General features: G+C 36.7%; 1 protein-coding gene across 1 annotated transcript in view; it reads right to left on the bottom strand.

Annotated features, from left to right (window-relative positions):
* Si (sucrase-isomaltase) overlaps positions 1-19,890 on the bottom strand; it is an 89,933-nt gene that overhangs the window by 52,939 nt on the left and 17,104 nt on the right. Inside the window, exons 8-16 of the mRNA XM_060378437.1 lie at positions 19,666-19,765; positions 17,286-17,398; positions 16,254-16,379; positions 13,530-13,661; positions 13,323-13,442; positions 10,693-10,806; positions 5,768-5,852; positions 4,266-4,383; positions 2,279-2,450 (exon numbers count right to left, since the gene is read on the bottom strand). Of these exons, the coding sequence (XP_060234420.1) occupies positions 2,279-2,450; positions 4,266-4,383; positions 5,768-5,852; positions 10,693-10,806; positions 13,323-13,442; positions 13,530-13,661; positions 16,254-16,379; positions 17,286-17,398; positions 19,666-19,765 (1,080 nt within the window). The remainder of the gene's footprint in view (positions 1-2,278; positions 2,451-4,265; positions 4,384-5,767; positions 5,853-10,692; positions 10,807-13,322; positions 13,443-13,529; positions 13,662-16,253; positions 16,380-17,285; positions 17,399-19,665; positions 19,766-19,890) is intronic.

The raw sequence follows: 19,890 nt of genomic DNA on the forward strand, positions 1-19,890 counted from the left end.
ATTTGATACTTTCTTTAGATATCTGCAGTGAAATGGATTACTTAGAAGGTATATGTAAATACATGAGCCTGTGTCTTTTTTTTTTTTTAATAATAGTAAGCCTAATTGAAAAACCATAGACTGTATTCAATGTGTTAATTACTATTTCTTTATCTGGTAGGGAGAAATCCTCTTCGGTGAATTTAATTTCAATTTGAGAAAAGTTCTTGTTTCTACTGTATCAGTTCTTATTTGCAAACGTGGTATAATTTAATTCAGTTCATTTAGTAATCTTTTACAGTTTCTGACCTTTGCAAATCTTAAAGATAGAAAGCAAAGAAGGCAAAGAAAAAAGACGGGTATTGGAATACATGTGACTGTTCAGGTGAAGAAGGTGACCCCACAAGATTTGCTTTAGGAATCAGAACCCCGCACAGATTGGGAGTGGCCAGCAAAGTCCCACCCCTAGCTGGGGAACTAGTGACAGTGCATTGCTCTTGAGGAAGAGCTGGTTTTCTTCAGGGATGTGACCACTGAGAGGCTCTCCATGCTTCTGTAGATTGCCTTAAACCAATGTACATACTGACTGCACTATATGGACTCAGTATGTTTTAAAATTCACACAAGACATTGGGCGGGGAAAGTTGTGGTGACTGAGGGGGAAGTAGAAAGAAGAAAATGGAGAGTAGATTTGATAAAAAAAAACAGTATAGATAGATATGATAATTTCAAATTATAAAAAAGTTTGGGGTCAAGAAAGATGAATGAGAGCGTGGGAGGATAAATAAGAGCAAAATATAGTGACACATATAAAATTGGTTAATAAAGAGGATTCAAAATAAATGTCTTATATCCTTACTGTCAGTGTTTGTTTAAGGAAATTGCTTTGAAATCCTATTTTATGTTAGCACATGTTTTAACTTAATGTGTTTGTTCAAATTTTCAAATAATAACTTTGTATATTTGACTATATTTCAATTTGTTTCAATGACTAATTTATTTTATTACTATAAATTTTAGGTTAATTAGTTTTATTTTTCTATATTTGAATTAATGTTCCAACGTTTGCACAATTTGTGTCTTTGACTTTTGTTTTCCTTTGTCTATATTTATTTTATTTCATCTCATGTTGTTTATTTTTCTCTTCATGACAAAGTCTTGCTATGTAGTGCAGTTTGTCCTGGTACTTGATGCTCAGAAACCTAGTCTCACCATGACTATAGCTTCCCTAATCCTGAGACTGCACACATCCCGACATTGGTCACCTGACTGGGCTTTGGTTTAGTATCTCTGACTGTAAATTTTCCATATGGTTGAAACCATTCAAAGTTTGATTAAGAAAAATCAGCTTACTAACATTCATTCGTTGAATGTTAGAAAAAATTGATTTTTCTTCTTTTTCTAAAATTCAGCTGTTTTTGCGGGTTGATGCCCCAGGTCCCGCCTCTGAGAAAAAGGTATCGGTCGGGTCTGATGCTCTTTGGGTGGATGACACCTAAATGAACATCAGTACAAAGTCCCAATTTATTTCTAATATCAGAAACGAAATAGAGATATCAGAAATCAGTAGAGATCAGACCTCTACTCTTGCCTGATGCGTCTAAAACAAAAAGGGGGAACTGTAGAGAGCTGCGGAATGCTATGCCTTAAAGATGGAGCTGGTTTCCCCCTTCTACCTTCCCGATGGTGAGTGCTCTCTGTCACGAACAATTCCACATTTGGCTTAGACTGAGGATCTGGCTTGCTTCCATATATGTGGACCTATCTGCATTGCCCACGTGGCACGCTGGGGTTGGCTACCCAGAGGCTATTTAAGCTGTGGGCTGGCTTTCCCCAGGGTCAGATGATTGTTCAAGGTTCCTGAATAAACTGCACTGAAAAAAAAATTCAGCTGTTTTGTCTGTATTTACACACACACACACACATATACACATACATACATATGAAGAGTTTGCATAAATGTATATGTATGTATATGTGTGTATATATATATATATATATATAATGTATATTCTTACTTTCCAAATTCAACATTGTCTGTGCATGTTATTTCGTTTCATTGAGTTTTGGGTGTTCACTTTATTCATGTGTATGAAAGGAAATGTGAGAATCATTATAAATACGCTTCAAATATTTTAAAATGACTTTCTATAATCTTGAGTATGGATTTTATGCTAATTATTGAAATTATTATCAGCCTTTTCATATTCCATATTTAGAACTTACTAAATTTTTTCTACCTTAAAATTTTTAAACATTGCTCTGTCCCTGTCTTTTTACTACTAGTAAAGCTTTATACCAAAGGCATGCCGAATAGACCAAACTCCAGCATTCCAGTGATGGACCATTCCATCTGCTCCCAAGAGGCAGTGTTGTCTCCAAGCCAATGAGCAGCATGCCTTCCAGAGCCGGCGAATGTCGACCGCGTGAGGATGAAGCTTCTCTTATTCGGAAAAACTTTTTCCACAGCTCTAAAATATGACCAAATTAGAAACTAAGTTCTGATCCGAAAAATAAAATTGACACATTAATTTTAAAATACTAGTTACAAATGTATATTTTATCTTTTCTCTGATAGAAGGCAATATTTAGAAAAATTGTAAAATTTTAACATCAGTCGCACATTTAGCTACCAAAATGCAGCTCACTTGAGTACATTCTGATTAAACACAGAAGAAGAATGTCTTTGAAAATGGCTAATAGTTTGAATAATTTCACCAATTTATTGCCAAACTGGAAACATAACATGCATGCTTGAAATTAGCACATTTCTAGGATCAGAGGGAAGGGGAGGAAGACCTCCCTTTTCAGTGGACTGGGAGAGGGACACGGGTGGCAAAGAGGGAGGGTGGGATTGAGAGGGGAGGTGGGAGGGAGGTACAGGGGGGATAAAAAGTGAATAAATTGTAATTAATAAAAAATAATTATAAAAAAGAAATTAGCACATTTGAGGAACATTTTAACATTTTTTAATCATCTACTATTATTTTCCTCTACCAGCACTGTGTATTAACAATATTTTTCTCTCAGAGAGAAGTGGTCAGAAAAAAAAAAAAAATCAACCTAAATGAACTTCAAAATATGATGTCAGCCAGGCATCTAATGTAAAAATACGGCATCCTAACATACATTTTCCACATATAAGCTGTTTATATTGAATCATAAGACATTGCTCTTTTTTCATTAAATAATCTCCCTACTCCTACTTAAAATATGTAATATTCAGCCATGTATGGTGGTTCACACCTTTAATCCCAGCACTCAGAAGGCAGAAACAGAAGGATCTCTGTGAGTCTGAGGTCAGCCTGGTCTACAAAGAGAGTTCCAGAACAGCCAGGGCTACAAAGAAATACCCTGTCTCAAACAAAATGAAACAAACAAAGAAAAACCCCAAACAAACAAATAAACAAAAGATAATGTTCTACACTGCATTCAGGTTCTATTTATATATTTTGAAAGTCATTAATTGGGTTCTATTTATTTAATTTAAATGTTATTAATTAAAATAGAAATACAGTATTTTCCCCTCTCTCTTTTTCCTCCAACCTCTCTCATTCTTTGTCCTTCACTTTCAAATATTTATAGCCTATTTTTCTTTGATTGTGATTATTACACTTGGGTGTGCACAAAGAAAAGTAACAACACTATAAAGACAATATACAGTCTTTTTGGTGCATTAGTACTTACTTAAAGAGAAAGTTACAGATATACTGATACCAAGATTTGGGTGTTAGCAGTTACTGCTCTGTCAAACCTTACAGAACACTAGCAAAGTAACAGAGAATCAATGTGTGCTGGTTACCTGTTCCTACATTGTGCATTTTCTTTGTCCTGTTATGCTCTACTACTTAGGAACTAAATTGTAGTTGAAACACTTGTTTTGGGAAGATAAAGAGAACTTGCTGTATCACCATTTTCTTAAGCCAATTGAAAGTTTTATGACTGATTAAAAAAAAAACTATATTGTTGTTTTCCATAGAGAGCAAACAGAAAATTCTTTTTATAAAGAATAACCTCTATTAATTAAGCAAACCAATGGTAAATGCACATTTAATATAATTCTTGATAACATATTAATATTGATAATTAATAATTACTAGACAGTTAGCTTATGAATGTTAGTAAAATAGAACAATCTTTTAATACCATGGAGTTTTTACCACAAAAAAATACTCTTTTTTTTCTTTTTTACTCCTGCAACTTTCCATCGAAATTGCTAAACTTCCAGAAATACATGTAAACAAAATGTAGTGCTTGATTGAGTTTCTGCATTCAGTTTTACTCACTTTTCTGTGGCGATAGCCATGCTGTATCCATACAGGCTGTGGACATCATACTGTTTCCCCCAGTGCTGCACAGCGTCCATGCAAAGAGTTTTGGAATACAAAAGTCTGTCAAGAATACCTTAGAGAAAACCACATAACAAACATTCTTGTGAGATATTTTATGGTAACATTTGTAACTGTTCTTACAATGTGTTCTGCAGTACCTAATTAAAAAAAAAAAACTGACAGAAGATTACATTTAGTTAAACACTATCCAATTTAGTTCATGCATTTCATTCCGTGGAGACCGTAAAATGATTTTAGATACAATAAATATAAATGCATTATACTTTAATTACATTACATTTTACATTTGATGTGATTTAATTTGACTAAACAATATTACATCATTTTAAAAATAAATAAATCAATGGGAAATAGTCGTTGATGAGTAAATTGCCTTTACACATTGATATTTTGGAGTAGTTATCATTTATTAGTACACTGGTTGATTTAAATGTGATCATGGTTAGGAACTTCAGAGATGGCTCAGTAAGGACCATGCTCAGCACAAAAGCCTGAGGAAGTGAGGACAGATTCTCATCAACACAGGAAAGCCACTCCTAGCAGTGACCACCTGCCCTCTAAACACTGAAAGGTAGAGACAGATGAATCACCAAAACTCTCTGTATGCCACTGTGTGTGTGTGTGTGTGTGTGTATCTGTCTGTCTATCTCTATGTCTTTCTGTTTCTTTCTCTCATATAGTCAATCAGCAATCTCTAGCTTTAGTGAAGAAATCTTGTCTCAGAAAATAATTTTTGGGGAAGGTTGTTTCAATAACTAATAATGCTTTCTGTGCAAATTCAAGTACCAAATTTAGGTTCCAGAGGCCATATAGTCAGATGGATGTACAGTGCAGGTTTATAACTCAGTGCATGGAAAAAAGTGTCACTAGGGTTTGCTGAGAAAACATGAGCCCCAATTTCAGGGAGAATACCTACCCCAATAGAACAAACAGAGAGTGATAGAATAAAGCAAAATCTTTCTTCTGGGCTCTGTGTATTTGCACAGGTATATGGGCCCATGGACATGTAGCATGTACTCATATAGTCATAATAAATAAATAATTTTACAAAATAATTTGGAGAATGATAAAGGAAGAAATTGGCATCTTATTTTTCACCTGAATTCATGTACACACATGCAATCATATACATGATCAAACAACACACACACACACACACATACACACACAAATAAGGTAGAGAGCAAGAAAGAAGACCCTCATCATCTCACATGTGAGCAATAAAATATGTACACATGCATACAACACGCACATATCTAAGTGGTACATCAGTGTAATCATAAATGGGTTATATTTGGCAAAACGAAAGAAAAATCATTAAATTTAGGATTAAAAGTTATAACAAAATTTGTGATTTAGAAATATGTTTTAGAATTTATTAGCTAACAAAAGTCATGACTCAACTGTGGGTAATTAGGTAAGAAATTGAAATTTACCAGGAGTAAAAGGAGGATAATTCAGTTGATTGGCAGCACACCCTTTCAGAGAACCTTGAATAAAGCTGGAAACTTCATTCATGTCCTAAATATATAAACAAGGAAAATTACCAGCAATTATCAATGACGAATAACAGATTTCCCATGTTACTTAATAATAAGACATCTTTGAAAATGTTTTATTCATGGATTATATATATAACATACATAATATGTATATATTATTACATGTATATTATATACATATATAATATGGATATTATATACAAGATGCATACATTAAAATAGGTACTTTAAACTGCAGTGAAGAACTTTAAATGTTTCAAATACTTCTAATTTTACAGAATTATAAATCTAAACAAAGTGCATCTATGATTACAACAAATATCTTTCATATAGTTGTGTCAGTCTTTTAACTGTAATTTACTTATACCCATTTCCAGCATATTTATTCATTACACGTATTTGATGATGGCAGTCAGTTATCTACTTTCATAGTGATCTCATCCCATTGCTGGTACCAATATTCACTTAGTCTACAGCTTCTAAACTGTCATTTGTATGTATGGACTATTAGAAGCATCATAAAAATCCTGATTTTTTTTCAAGGAAATTTAAGTTAGTTTGATTTTATTCTAAGATCTTGTTAAAAAAGTTTATTTTTGAAAAAGTGTTGAGGAATTATTTTAATGTAGATGTGATGAGTATTTTTGGTTGTCAGTTGGATTACAACTGCAATTAACTAAAACTCAAGCAACTCAATACATCTCACAGGGGTTATTCTTAATTGAACTATTTGAACACATTTAATTAAGATCCACCTTAAATCTGGGCCACACCTTCTGGTGGCAGCCTGTATAAAGAACAGGGAAAAGGAAATGTTTGCTCTTTGCCTGCTTTCCTTGCTTGTTGCTTCATTTTGTACAGTAGCCTGCTTTTCTCAGGTTTCTGACATACACTGATGATTTGCTGAGACATCCGTCTTTGTGGATGGAACACCTATTGGATTGTCAGACTTCCATTTGGAAAGTGGGAAAGAAAGATGAAGTGAGCTTGAATTGAGGCAAATGATTCTGGGAGCAGAGGCTCTGCCTACATAAGGACTCCACAAGAAGCCTTTCCTGACCACCTTAATCTACAGTCAGAAGCTCCAGGGTTGCAGCTGATGACAGAAGGTGGCTCAGATCAGCATGGCACCCCAGAGTTAGATGCTGCAGACTCCCTAGAATGAACCTATACTGAGAAATGTAATTTGTTCCTATCCTTTATGAAGCTTCCCACATGGAAACAGACTAGGGTCCCTTAAATGCTTGACAAGTAGATCCTGTCACCAAAGGGCCTCCCATCCTGAATGTCCTACAGGCCAGGCTTTCATTCCATTCCTGTTAAAAAACAAAACAAAGCAACCTCCCCACCACACACACACACACACACACAAAAAAAAAAAAAAAAAAAAAAAAAAACCTCCATATCCCAGGCACTGATTGCTGGGCCCAGTGCAGAACCTGGCCAGGAACACTGGTCAGCGCCAGTGTTCCTCAATGGTGCTGGTCTCCAAGCTGGCAGAGGGTTCTGATGTACAGCACTTGGAAACATCATCAGCTTCCAAGTACCCATCCTCATCCTCCCTGCCCTCAAGAAGATTTTGAGAATCAAGCCATATTAAGTCAAAATATATTCATCTCTTGCATGCTATTTACATTGAGGGGTGCCTATGAATTTTTCCCAGTTTCTAGAAATATTCCATTGTTTTCCAAAGAAAATCCATACTTGAAGTCTTTGTTCTGTTTTAATCCTATAAGCTCCAACTATGTTTTCACCTTCATAGTTTCACCTTTCTCCTTTATTTTAATTTTTGTTAATTTTTTTACCAGCTCTCTAGCATATTATTTAAACTAATTACCCCTGTTTTGACAATTTAGTCGTCTTTTGTACTGCCAAAAACATACACTAACACTTCTGGACTGATTTGCTGTGCTAAGAGACTGGTAGGATCCCTTCAAGAGTAATAAACATGGTGTTTGCAACTCCATAAAGATGAAATATCTTAATTACACTATAATTCGTTCTTGTTCCACAATATTTAACAGTAATACCCAGGTATGACTTGTCACTAGCTACACTTTCGGTTCTCCTTACCCCAGTGTATTAAAGAGAGTTATATCTATTATCCTCAAGCTACTCTCTTGTAGGTATTGAAATTATGAACCTGAAGAAGGTCTAAGACACATTATATGAAGTTAAATGAAGAACTCAGAGTGTTGAAATAGATTCCTCATAGTACATGAAAGGTATTTGATCCCCTTCAAAAATATATTCTAAGTAAGTATGGTTGAAAAAAGTATAAAAAGACTTGAAGCTTCCCTAGCTTTTAGAATTTTCCTCTAATATTATTTTCACTTCTGTTTGTTTCTAAGAAGTGAAATTAATTAGATGTATTTTTACAGAAACCAAAAGTGTAAATGAAACTTTTTTCATGACTCTACTGGTTAAATTAATGAATAAGTAATCTAAATACGTATAGTCTGTATTTAAAATTGGTGAAATAACTTAGTTTTTATACAAAATACATTATGCTTAAGAACAATGTATTCAAACAGCTCACAATTATTTGTAAGATATATTGGATCAGAGGGAAAGGGAGGTGGACCTCTTGTCAGTGGACTGGGAGAGGGACAGGGGTGGGGAAGAGAGAGGGTGTGACTGGGAAGGGAAGAGAGAGGGTGTGACTGGAAGGGAAGAGAGAGGGTGTGACTGGAAGGGAAGAGAGAGGGTGTGACTGGGAAGGGAAGAGAGAGGGTGTGACTGGGAAGGGAAGAGAGAGGGTGTGACTGGGAAGGGAAGAGAGAGGGTGTGACTGGGAAGGGAAGAGAGAGGGTGTGACTGGGAAGGGAAGAGAGAGGGTGTGACTGGGAAGGGAAGAGAGAGGGTGTGACTGGGAAGGGAAGAGAGAGGGTGTGACTGGGAAGGGAAGAGAGAGGGTGTGACTGGGAAGGGAAGAGGAGGGGCAGGGAGGATATGAAGTGAATAAACTGTAATTAATAAAAATTAAAAAATAGGACAAATTTAAATGTAGAAACATTAGTATGAAATTACTAATTTTTCAAGTTAAGAAAACATTTTTGGCTATGAGTCTCAGTGGCTGGCTCTTTGATCACCTCCCCTGAGGCGGGAGCAGCCTTACCAGGCCACAGAGGAGGACAATGCAGCTAGTCCTGATGAGACCTGATAGGATAGGGTCAGATGGAAGGGGAGGAGGAGATCCCCTATCAGTGGACTTGGAAAGGGGCAGGAAGGAGATGAGGGAGGGAGGGTGGGACAGGAAGGGGGCAAGAGATGGGGCAACAGCTGGGATACAAATAAATAAATGTAATAAATAAAAAAATTAATAAATCTAAAAAGAAAACATTAAAAAATAGAAAACATTTTTGAACTTGACATAAAAACAAAACCTCCTAAGTTGAATAATAAATACATTTTCTCTGAAAATTCATTCTATTGTGAAAAATAATCTTTAAAAAGCATTAAAAAAAACAAGATGTAGCAGTACAATTTGATTATTTAAGAAATGGAAACTAAAACACCCAGTGCTCATAAGCAGTATGTGTTGATATGTGTTGAGTGCTGAGTGAACACTTTTCATGTGTTGTTGACTTCATGTTTTGAAGATTAATTAAAATGTGTGTGTGTTAATAAGATAGTGGAAAACTGTTCTTCTTCAATATGGTTTCACCTTGTTTCTGCTTGCACTGTGGTTGTTCATGATTCAGCAAATAGGGTATCAGCTCATACAGCATAACCTAGCATTTTCACCATAGTATCTCGTAATTGTTTCCTAAAGAACACCGTTTTCTGGCTGAAGTAGAAGCCTATGAAAAATTTGAATTAAAATTACTAACTTGGAAGCCAGTGTGAAAAATGAAGCTAAATTATATCATGAGCAAGTTATTATTCTTTCCGTTGAGTAAATATTAACAGTGTGACCTCTTAGAGTTACAGTAAGCATCTTCTCTTCCTCATTCTACCGATGTCTGCACAGGAATTCTGTCATTGCAAACACCTCGTTCCTCAAACACACCTGATGTGTAAATAATGTAAATAAGTCTTAAAGAAATCTCTTCCTGATTAAATGAATTAATGTATAAATAACTCTATATACAGTGAGCTTACTAAGAGAGTAACAAAGCCAAACAACCTTAGAAAACACACAATATCCATTAATCTATAGAGTTGTTACACCTTTCCTAAAACCTCTGTTTTTCTTGTACTCAGATTTATGAGAAGTTTATTCTAAACTTGGGGTTTAGAGTCTTTTTTCCCTCCACTTGGGTTGTGGTCACCATAAACTCAAACTTACATTGACTATTACCTCATGTGCATGTCCTGTAAATGGCAAATTGTGATTAATTAAAATCATGAAAATGAGAAAAATCATCCCAAGAAATTTCCCAAAACTATGTTTTTCTTTAGTGACTTCATAAATAATTTGATATATTTTGATATAAAATGCAGGCCATTGCCAATTTTAGCTTGCTGTAGTCCAACAGCAGGTGGGAAGGGAGCCTCCGGTGGCAGCCAACAGCAGTTCACACTGCTGCAGTTGTCCACTGCAGATTTCCCTAAGTGCTTTGGTGCTGTGCTACTTTAGGCCGGTCCCCACATGAATAGTTTCTCAGATAAGATATGACTCTTTGTATTTAACTGAAATTTATTCTACAAAGTCCACCACTAGGGAGAAAATATTCTAAATTTACAGTTTTTATCCTTTGTTCCTTTCTTCCGGGTGTATGATGTTTACATGTTTCAGTAAGTGACAGGGAATCTTTACATTTCATTTAGAGTACATTCTGCTGAAAGGGTGTGCTTACTGATATATTATTTACATATTATATACATGAAACCATTTGTTTACAAAAGCTACTTACAATCCAAAGTCCATCGTATTCCACTAGCTGATGGAAAATACTGCATTCATTTGCCCACCAGTCCATGGTTTTGGGATTAGTGAAATCCGGGTACACTGTTAATCCTGGCCATACCTAGATGAATAGATTATTCATGTGTACAAGTGAATAAAGGGAGAATTTTAAAATGAGTGGCATTGCAAACACATGTAGTTCATAATATTAACACTCTTAAATGGTGTATACTCTACTTCAATCGATATGAATGCCTCATGTGCGTCCTACATTAAAAATTACCTCAAATTTATGTTAATAAACTCCGTTCAGGGAAAATAGTTCAAGTAAATATGAAGAAGAATCATTGAGCATTTAGAAATGGGAAAAAAATTAAAAACAAGGGATAAAGTTGCCATATGAAGTAAAATAAATGTGTTTCTGAGTATTCTTGTAAATTAGGTCAATAAGCGAAAGTACTGTAAGATATCACATTTCATTAATTAAAGGCTTATTACTACACTTACAAACACATCTACTTCCAAAACTTGACGGGGAGAAAATTTCATCGTTATGGAAATATAGGCTAGGCATCCGCCTAAGCATTCTAAACGTTTTTATAATGTTTACATAGTATTCCCTAGAAGTTTGGAGACAAATATTTTTTGCCGTCATCTTCCAGATAAGGTTAGTTAATTAAATCCATCTTGAAGGTGAGACAAGTGAAGCAGAGGGGTTTCCTGGGATGTGTAAGCCCATACTCCGCAAAGCCGCTCAGCAGGAGTTTAAACTCAAAGCCTCAAAAGCCTGATCCTATGATATCAAAGATAAGCTCTATTCTGTCGCCTTTTTTATTTAGGCATTTTCGAGCTACGTCTCGCTAAGTATTCCTCCAATTACACCATTATGTAAGTTTAATTAGGAATACTTCATATAGTTTTAAAACAATAAAGACACAATTGTTTTCTTATCTGCCCAGGGTCACAGTGACAAATGGGAGGTTAAAGGCAGGGACATTTGTGGGTCTGGTGCAACTCATAATCATGGGAAGAAACGTTGCCCTGAAAATTTTGTTCATAAACTGCAGTAAGGAAAGATAGGATATTTATCATTGTTTTAAATAATTCTTCAATGAGTGCACATTTAAGATTGTTATTTCCTCTAATTGTTTTATTTAGTTTCATTAATCATTGCAGTGAATTAACAACTCTGTGTCTAGTCATTGTTTGCTTTTGACACGACTTAAGATTATGCTTCTAATACTACTTATTCTATCCAAACATACACATCAAGGTCTGGGCAGATGACTGCATCAGTAAAATCTTTGCCACATAAGATTTGCATTCAGATTCTCAGAAGAGGAGCACATTCTGAAATCCCAGCACTCGTAAGGTGAGCTGAGAGGCAATGGGAGATCCTGGGAAGCTCCTGAAACAGCTAGCCTGACAAACATAGCAGCAAACAAGGGACCATGTGTCAAACAGGGAGGAAGGCAAGGACTGACACCCAAAGCTATTCTCCGACCCTTACATACATACCATGATGCAATATGCCTGCACTCATATGCATACAGAATGACTGATGGACATTTTGGGGGCCATTCTGGTGCTTTTTTTTTTCTTATTTTAACCCTCAAAACTTGGATACACCTATCTTTACTATGTAAACCTGCTCAAGACATTATTCTTGATTGGTTGATTAAAATGCCTAAAACCTTCGCAGGGCAGAATGGGGTAGTCATGGCTGCTGTTCCCAGGGGTTGGGGACTGGAGAATCACAGGAAAGGACAGACAGACAGGAAGAGAGGAGAAAGGCAGAAGCCTTGGTGGGTTAGCATGGGGAAGGAACAATGTAAGCAGGGGGAAGGACACCAGCAATGTCGAGGAAAAGCACAAATGAGGAATACGAGCAAATACTGATAAGATTATGGATGGAAGGTAGCCCAGATAAGGATGGTGAAAGGCGGATGGCATTGGATGGGGGCTGGGAGGTGGATAGTGAGGTTATTAAAATAGCAGAGGGGGAAACATTTGCCAGCCCAAGGAAAATAAGGCAATTATAAAATCTAACAGGTGTCTGTGTCTTATTAATTGTAATAGTGGGTGATATAATGCCACCATAATAATTATAGGGCTAATAATAAATGGTGTTTAACCCAACATAATTTTTATTTACAACTTGGAGAGTTATATTTGTAAATACATATATAGGCAAAATGTAGGCACCTTTTAATTTCTGTTCATAATAGTCTCTGTAATCTTTGAAATTTTAATTCCATTTTATAAGTTTCAGTTTTCTTCCTTGCAACAATTTCAGTAACTAAAAATTATTTTGAGTTTCAAATATAAGTCATAAAATGAAGTGCCTAGTATATAATTATTCAGCTTGTATTTATAAATATTTTGTACTAAAATTTCTATGCAAACATTGCAGAATTTTTGTAAGAATTTAAACAGTATATCCTATTTATTGTATTGTTGACTTAAAATGATCTGTTATGGGGTGCTTCATCTGACTAAAGTTTCGTTACAGAAATCACAATTCAAAATCCAAGAGGAAAGCGCGCACACACACACACACACACACACACACCATTTACAGAGAGTTTACCAAATAGGAAATAAGAGCCACGTGAATTTACTGGATGTGAAACTCACCTCTCCAATGAGTGGTGTGGTTCCGTCTGGCTCACTCACCCAAACATTTTGTTCATTTCCCCTCAAGTATGTCTCATAGTCTGCTCCATTGGCACGCTTATTTATAGATATTGCAGGGTCCTGATAAAGAAATAAGGTTCTGTAGCCAATAAGTTAAAGTACAAATGTATACGAATAAAAATGTTTTATGACACAATTTATCTTTACCAGGATAATCACGTATTTTTGTCCGTGGTTATGTAAATCCTGAGCAAATTCAGGAAGCCCTTTAAAAGCAACTTCATCATAAGTAAAGTCCTTTTTGTCTTCCATGTAGTCAATGTCAGTGACTTGTGCATCCTGAAAATTAGCAAAGTGTGTTTCAGTGAGAGCAGAAAGAACTTTTTAGTGACCACAATCTTTAAGCACAAGAAAACAAAGAAGTTAACAATGAACTCAACCCAGCCATGAGAGAGCATGTTAATGTAATTTAATCTCAGAATTTAGAGAGTGAAGTAGAAAGGCCTCAAAATCCAGGCCATCCTGGGCTACAGAAAACTGTTTCAAGAAAAAAAAAAGATAAATTAATTTATAGATTACTTTATGAAAAGAATGTTATTTATAAAACTGTGTTTACTTTTGTTCATATTGCTAATTTTGTCTCATTTTTCAGTGATGGTTATGAAAGCGAGAATTAAGGAATGCTCTAGTATAGAGCTTTAGTCCTAGATTATCTCATTTTTATCTGTAAAAGCCTTAAACGGCTATTCATTGATATCTTTCATCGGTAATTTCTATTCAAGTCATATGTGTGTGTTTATTTGTGCATGATATCTGTATTACTTAAACTACCAGAATGTTACTTTGTTCACACACACATTTGTTTCCTACTGGGCTATTTTCCTAAACATGTATAATTTCCAACTACATCATCATATCCACAGATAAGTCTAGCCTCCTCTCCTAATCAAATAAACATCTTTTGCAACCAAGAGAGATGTTAACAGCTGCTGAAAATGCAATAGATAACCAACCTTGGTGTCCCTAATGGAGACTGATAGATCTACATGCAATGCCTACAGAGTCAAGGAATATTGCAGAAGAATTGGAAGGAGGATTGTAAGAGCCAGAGGTCATCTACTGTGAGCCAGGGCCTCTAAATCTGACAGGAAGTGACACCCTGAAACCTTAACAATATGGATGCCTGAAAATGAGCTGCATAATGACAATTGCAGTAGAAGCATCACCACAGAGGGACAAAATCTCACAAAGCCCCAACCCCTGACCCAGAGCCCTGGTAATAAATGGCTGCTGTGAGAGGAGAAATGGTTTTCTTCAGGGAGGAGACCTGGAATATGTTATTTAATCCTAAGTTGTTAGTCCTAATTACATACAGGCAATACTAAGTGTACTCAGCAGGATGTTTTTATATACACATATATGTGTGTATAAGAATAATTGAATAAGAGGTTATGAATTTGAGAAGGAATGGTGGGGACACAGAAGTTGTTAAATATAACACTCATTTGTGAATTCTTAAAATTTAAATTAAAAAATTAATAAATTAATAAAGAACTTCTGATAAGTTCTTGAAAAGTATGTATTTCTGAGCAGTTAATAAAAAAGAGGCATCAAATTAGGCCAATCATTGGTGCCATTTCCTCAACCTCTGTTTCATCTTTTATTCCTGCACATCTTTTAGATAGGACAAATTTTGGGTCAAGGGTTTTGTGGGTTGGTTGGTGTCCTCTCCCTCTACTGTAAGTCCTGCCTGGCTGTAGAATGTGGCCACCTCAGTGTCAGAATCCCCTGCGCTAAGAGTCTCAGCTAGGGATCACCCCCATATCCTCCCAGGAAACTTCCCTTCCCACGTCTCTAGCTTGTCCCAGAGATGCTCCTACATCAATTTCCCTTCTTTCTCCAAGCACCCTCGTCCTCCATGCCCACGCTCCCCATGCCTGATCCTGTCTTCCCAACCTGTTCCCCACTTGAGACCCACCCCATGAGAGAGACCCAACTCCTGACACTATTAATGATACTCTGCTCTTCTTGTAGATAGGAACCTAGAATAACTGTCATTTGAGAGGCTTCATCCATCAGATAATGGAGACAGATGCAAAGACCCATAGCAAATATTAGGCAGAGCTCAGGGAAGCTTGTGGAAGACTTAGGGGAAGGATTGAGAGAGTGAGAGGGGTCACGGCCTGTACAAGAAGCCCCCCGTGGGGGCTCATAGAGACCGAACCACCAACCAAAGAACATGCATGGACTGGTCCTAGTCTCCCTATACATATGAAGTGATGGCCTGCTTGGTCAAGTGGATTCTCTAACAATTGGAGTAGGGGCTGTCACTGACTTGGACTCTGGATCCTGTTTCGATAGCAGGGCTGCCTTGTTTTGCCTCAGTGTAAGAGGAGGCACTTAGTCCTGGTGCGACTTGATGTGGCAGAGTAGGTTGTTACCTGGGAATAGGTTGTTACCCTGTAGTGGGGGCTATGGGGAAATGGCAGGCAGGTTAGGACTGGGAGGAGAAGAGGGAGAAGGGTTGTGATTGGGATGTAAAATGAACAAATGAATAAATAAATGAAGAACAACTAAAACTTGACAGCACAGTAAAACAAATAAAAAAGAGGCAGAGGCCATTAATTGAAAAACAAAACAATAAGGTATATGTGATAGGTTCTGGAGGAAGGGGGGGGGAAGTGAGAAATTATAAAAAAGCTCAAAAACGAAAACAGTTTATAACTTTAACCAACTATAAACATCAAATGTGAATATATAATAAATTTACCATTAAATCAGTTTTATAAGTATTTATAAACATAAATATTCTAGACCATCAATCTAACATACTTATGTATGTATGTATCCTGACACTGTGAGTCATTTCTTATTATGTGATAATGATTATCCTCAAATCCCCCAATCCCTCGCACTCCTCACTCTTCTTACATATGGGATTCCAGCTTCCCGGTTTCTTCTGACTACTTCTTTGACTACGTCTAGTGACTTGTAATTCCAGCGACTCAGTTGAAAGCCAAGACTCCAATACGCTGGCATTGCTGGTAATCCAATGAGCTTGAAGAGAGTGGACAGGCAGTTAGTTTCAGCAAAGTGAACTGTCTTGAGAATGGCTAATATTAGTGTGGTTAATGCTCTGCTGTGCCTCTAGTGTGCATTTAATTTCATACTGTTACTAAAGAACCCCATCTAAATGCTATTCTTTTCTTGTAAAATCAGCCAAAACTTTCTTGTAATACATTTAGTTTGTTGTGTCCCACGTCTTTTGTGGGTTTTGTGGTAAACAAATTCTCAAGAAAATGTTTGCAAAGATGTGCAATTCTATCATGGAAAATTAAAGACAAAAATAAAAGTAAAAATGAAATAATAATACATAGGGCTGGAGAGATGGCTCAGTGGTTAAGAGCACTGACTGCTCTTCCAGACGACCCGGGTTCAATTCCCAGCAACCACATGGCAGTTCACAAATGTCTGTAACTCTTTTTCCAGGGGATCTGATACCCTCACATAAACATATATCCAGTCAAACACCAATCTACCTAAAATAAAATTAAAAAAAGAAATAATATTACAAAAGTAACGTACTTTGTCATAACCTCATTTACTATTTTGATCAACTTGTCAATGATCCACACTTTTAGTTGATATTCCTGTTATCCAAAATTAAATAATTCCTTTTGCTTTATTCTATCAAAAAATAGCATGACTTAGTAAAGTTTTAATAGGTAACATCAAATAAATAAGACTTCTTAGCTCAGTTATCTGATCATAAATTAATCTAAATAAAAATAGACATTTAAATATATGCAGGTTTTGTTATACAGGAGAGAAAAATCATAAATTTCTGTCTCTGAATACAAGTAAAATACATGTAGGAAAGAAGGCCCATATATGCAAGTTATTTAACAACTCATTAAATAAATTATTGTGGGAAATAATTCACAAATTCAGTGTAAAACAAACCTCTTGGTATTGTTGAACTACTTGTCCTGGTGTGTCCCCAAGAAATATGTAAAAGTCTAGAATGCCACCAGTGACTCTGTAAGTAATTATTGGAGTTGGCTGGATGAAAATCTCTAGGAATAGAAAGAGGAAACAATAGTCACAATTTTTAAAATGTACATAATGATAAAACAAGTGTAGCACACATTTCAAAAGTATCTTGTTAACCACATTACTGCACATAATGTTGAACTATTAAGGAGAAGTAAGCTACTGAAAATAGGAGAAAAGCAGAAACCTGCCACTTGTGAGGTCTGTGACAGGCCTTGTCCTTTTCAGAGTTGGCATAACTCCTCCGGAAATCACATAGAGCAACATAAAGGTTGATTCCTAACAAGGGCAAATGTGTTGCTAAGGGCAGCTCAATCTCCAAGTGAGTTTCCTTGTAAGGGGAACAGGGGTTGTCTCTGGACACGAACTCAGTGGTGGCTCTTTGATCACCTTCTCCCAACCCCACAGAGAGGAGCAGCTTTGCCAGGCCACAAGGGAAGACAATGCAGCCAGTCCTGATGAGACCTGATACATTAGGGTCAGATGGAAGGGGAGGAGGACCTACCCTATCAGTTGACTGGGTGAGGGGAATGGGAGGAGATGAAGTAAGGAGGGTGAGATTGGGAGGAAATGAGGGAGGAGGCTACAGTTGGGATACAAAGTGAATAAATTATAATAAATAAAAAGAAAAAAGTGATTCATGGCTGCAGCAATCCATGTTGATAATCCTGTGGCTAATCCTGCGTCCACTCCGGTAGAATTTACTGTGACAATGGCCACTCTCAGCTGCTCCATCGTAGTATCGAATTCTCCAGTCCAATTACCTAAAATATAGCTCGACAATTGTTTAGACAGATTTGCAGCACAGGAATGGGCGGGCATGGGAGTGTTAGCAGGCCTTCTGGTGTTGGTCTCCTTGGTTTGCCTGTGGTATATATGCAAGATTAGAGTCTCACAACAGTGTGATGCAGCCATGATCATTCAGGCCTTTACAGCCATTGAAGCAGGACATTCTCCCCAAGCATGGTTGGATACCATAAAAAGCTAAAATGTTACGCTCAGGATGCGAGGCTAAGCACTGCACTCAGGGTCAGCCGCTTTGGACCCAGAGAAGAGCATGTCTGATTGCATGCGGGTTGATGCCCCAGGTCCCGCCTCTGAGAAAAAGGTATCAGACGGGTCTGATGCTCTTTGGGTGGATGACACCTAAATGAACATCTGTACAAAGTCCCAATTTATTTCTAATATCAGAGATCAGACCTCTACTCTTTCCTGATGCGTCTAAAACAAAAAGGGGGAACTGTAGAGAGCTGCGGAATGCTATGCCTTAAAGATGGAGCTGGTTTCCGCCTTCCACCTTCCTGATGGTGAGTGCTCTCTGTCACGAACAACTCCACATTTGGCTAAGGCCGAGGATCTGGCTTGCTTCCATGTATGTGGACCTATCTGCATTGCCCCCGTGGCACGCCTGGGTTGGCTACCCAGAGGCTATTTAAGCTGTGGGCTGGCTTTCCCCGGGGTCCGAGGATTGTTCAGTGTTCCTGAATAAACTGCATTGAAAAAAAAAAAAAAAGTGTCTCCCACTTAGTTACAGCAATTTAAGGTTAATCGAAAGATCATATTACCACACATTAATTTCAAAAAGAAAAGAAAAAAAAAAACAAGTATTTGACTGATTAACTATAAAAAACACTTCACTTGCTGAACAACTATAACTTTTCATTAACATTGAGCCACAGAGGAAGACAATGCAGCCAGTCCTGATGAGACATGATAGCTAGGGTCAGATGGAAGGGGAGGAGGACATCCCCTATGATTGGACTAGGGAAGGAGAGAGCATAGGGGAAGAAGAACGATGGAGGGAGAGGTTGGGAGGGAATGAGGAAGGGGGCTACAGCTAGGATACAAAGAGAATAAATTGTAATAAATAATAAATTAATAAAGATACTCTATTCACATCACTTAGAAAACAAAAGATTTTACATTTCTTAAAATGAATGTAACTACTTCAATGACCAAAAAGACCTTTCTGTTTTTTTTGTTTCCTCTGAGAACAGTGTTTTAACTGATCTTGGCAGTGAGGCTAAGGAAAGCACCTCTTTGTGTGCATGCATTTCAGCTTAATTCTGAAGGGAAATAGATAATCTGTGTGTCACAAAACTATGTATACTTTGCCAAAAAAGAAAAAAAAAAACACATTAAACCTATTTTAAAACTTTCCAAAAAATTCCACACACTGTCACTATTGACGTAGTAGTGTATTTTGAAATCAGATATCTATAAGAATCAAGAGGACTTACACGCCAAGTTATATTTTATAGAAACATGTCATTGAATGAGTTACACTTACCCATTGCATTGCTGTTCATAAGAAAAACACCGTATGACTTCCCAGAGTTATCTTCAATGCCCATGAAGAATGTCTGATGCCCATAGAGATTGTGATTATTCTGCAAGGCGAAGTATCAGGCTTTAAATTTTGAACAGAATCAAAATGAAGACAAAATATGCTTTACAAACTCACTTGCTTTTTTATTTTACCATTATTTTTATTTTACATTCCTTTTTATATATC

Source organism: Meriones unguiculatus, chromosome 2 (genome assembly GCF_030254825.1).
Source record: "Meriones unguiculatus strain TT.TT164.6M chromosome 2, Bangor_MerUng_6.1, whole genome shotgun sequence".
Taxonomy (NCBI): domain Eukaryota; kingdom Metazoa; phylum Chordata; class Mammalia; order Rodentia; family Muridae; genus Meriones; species Meriones unguiculatus.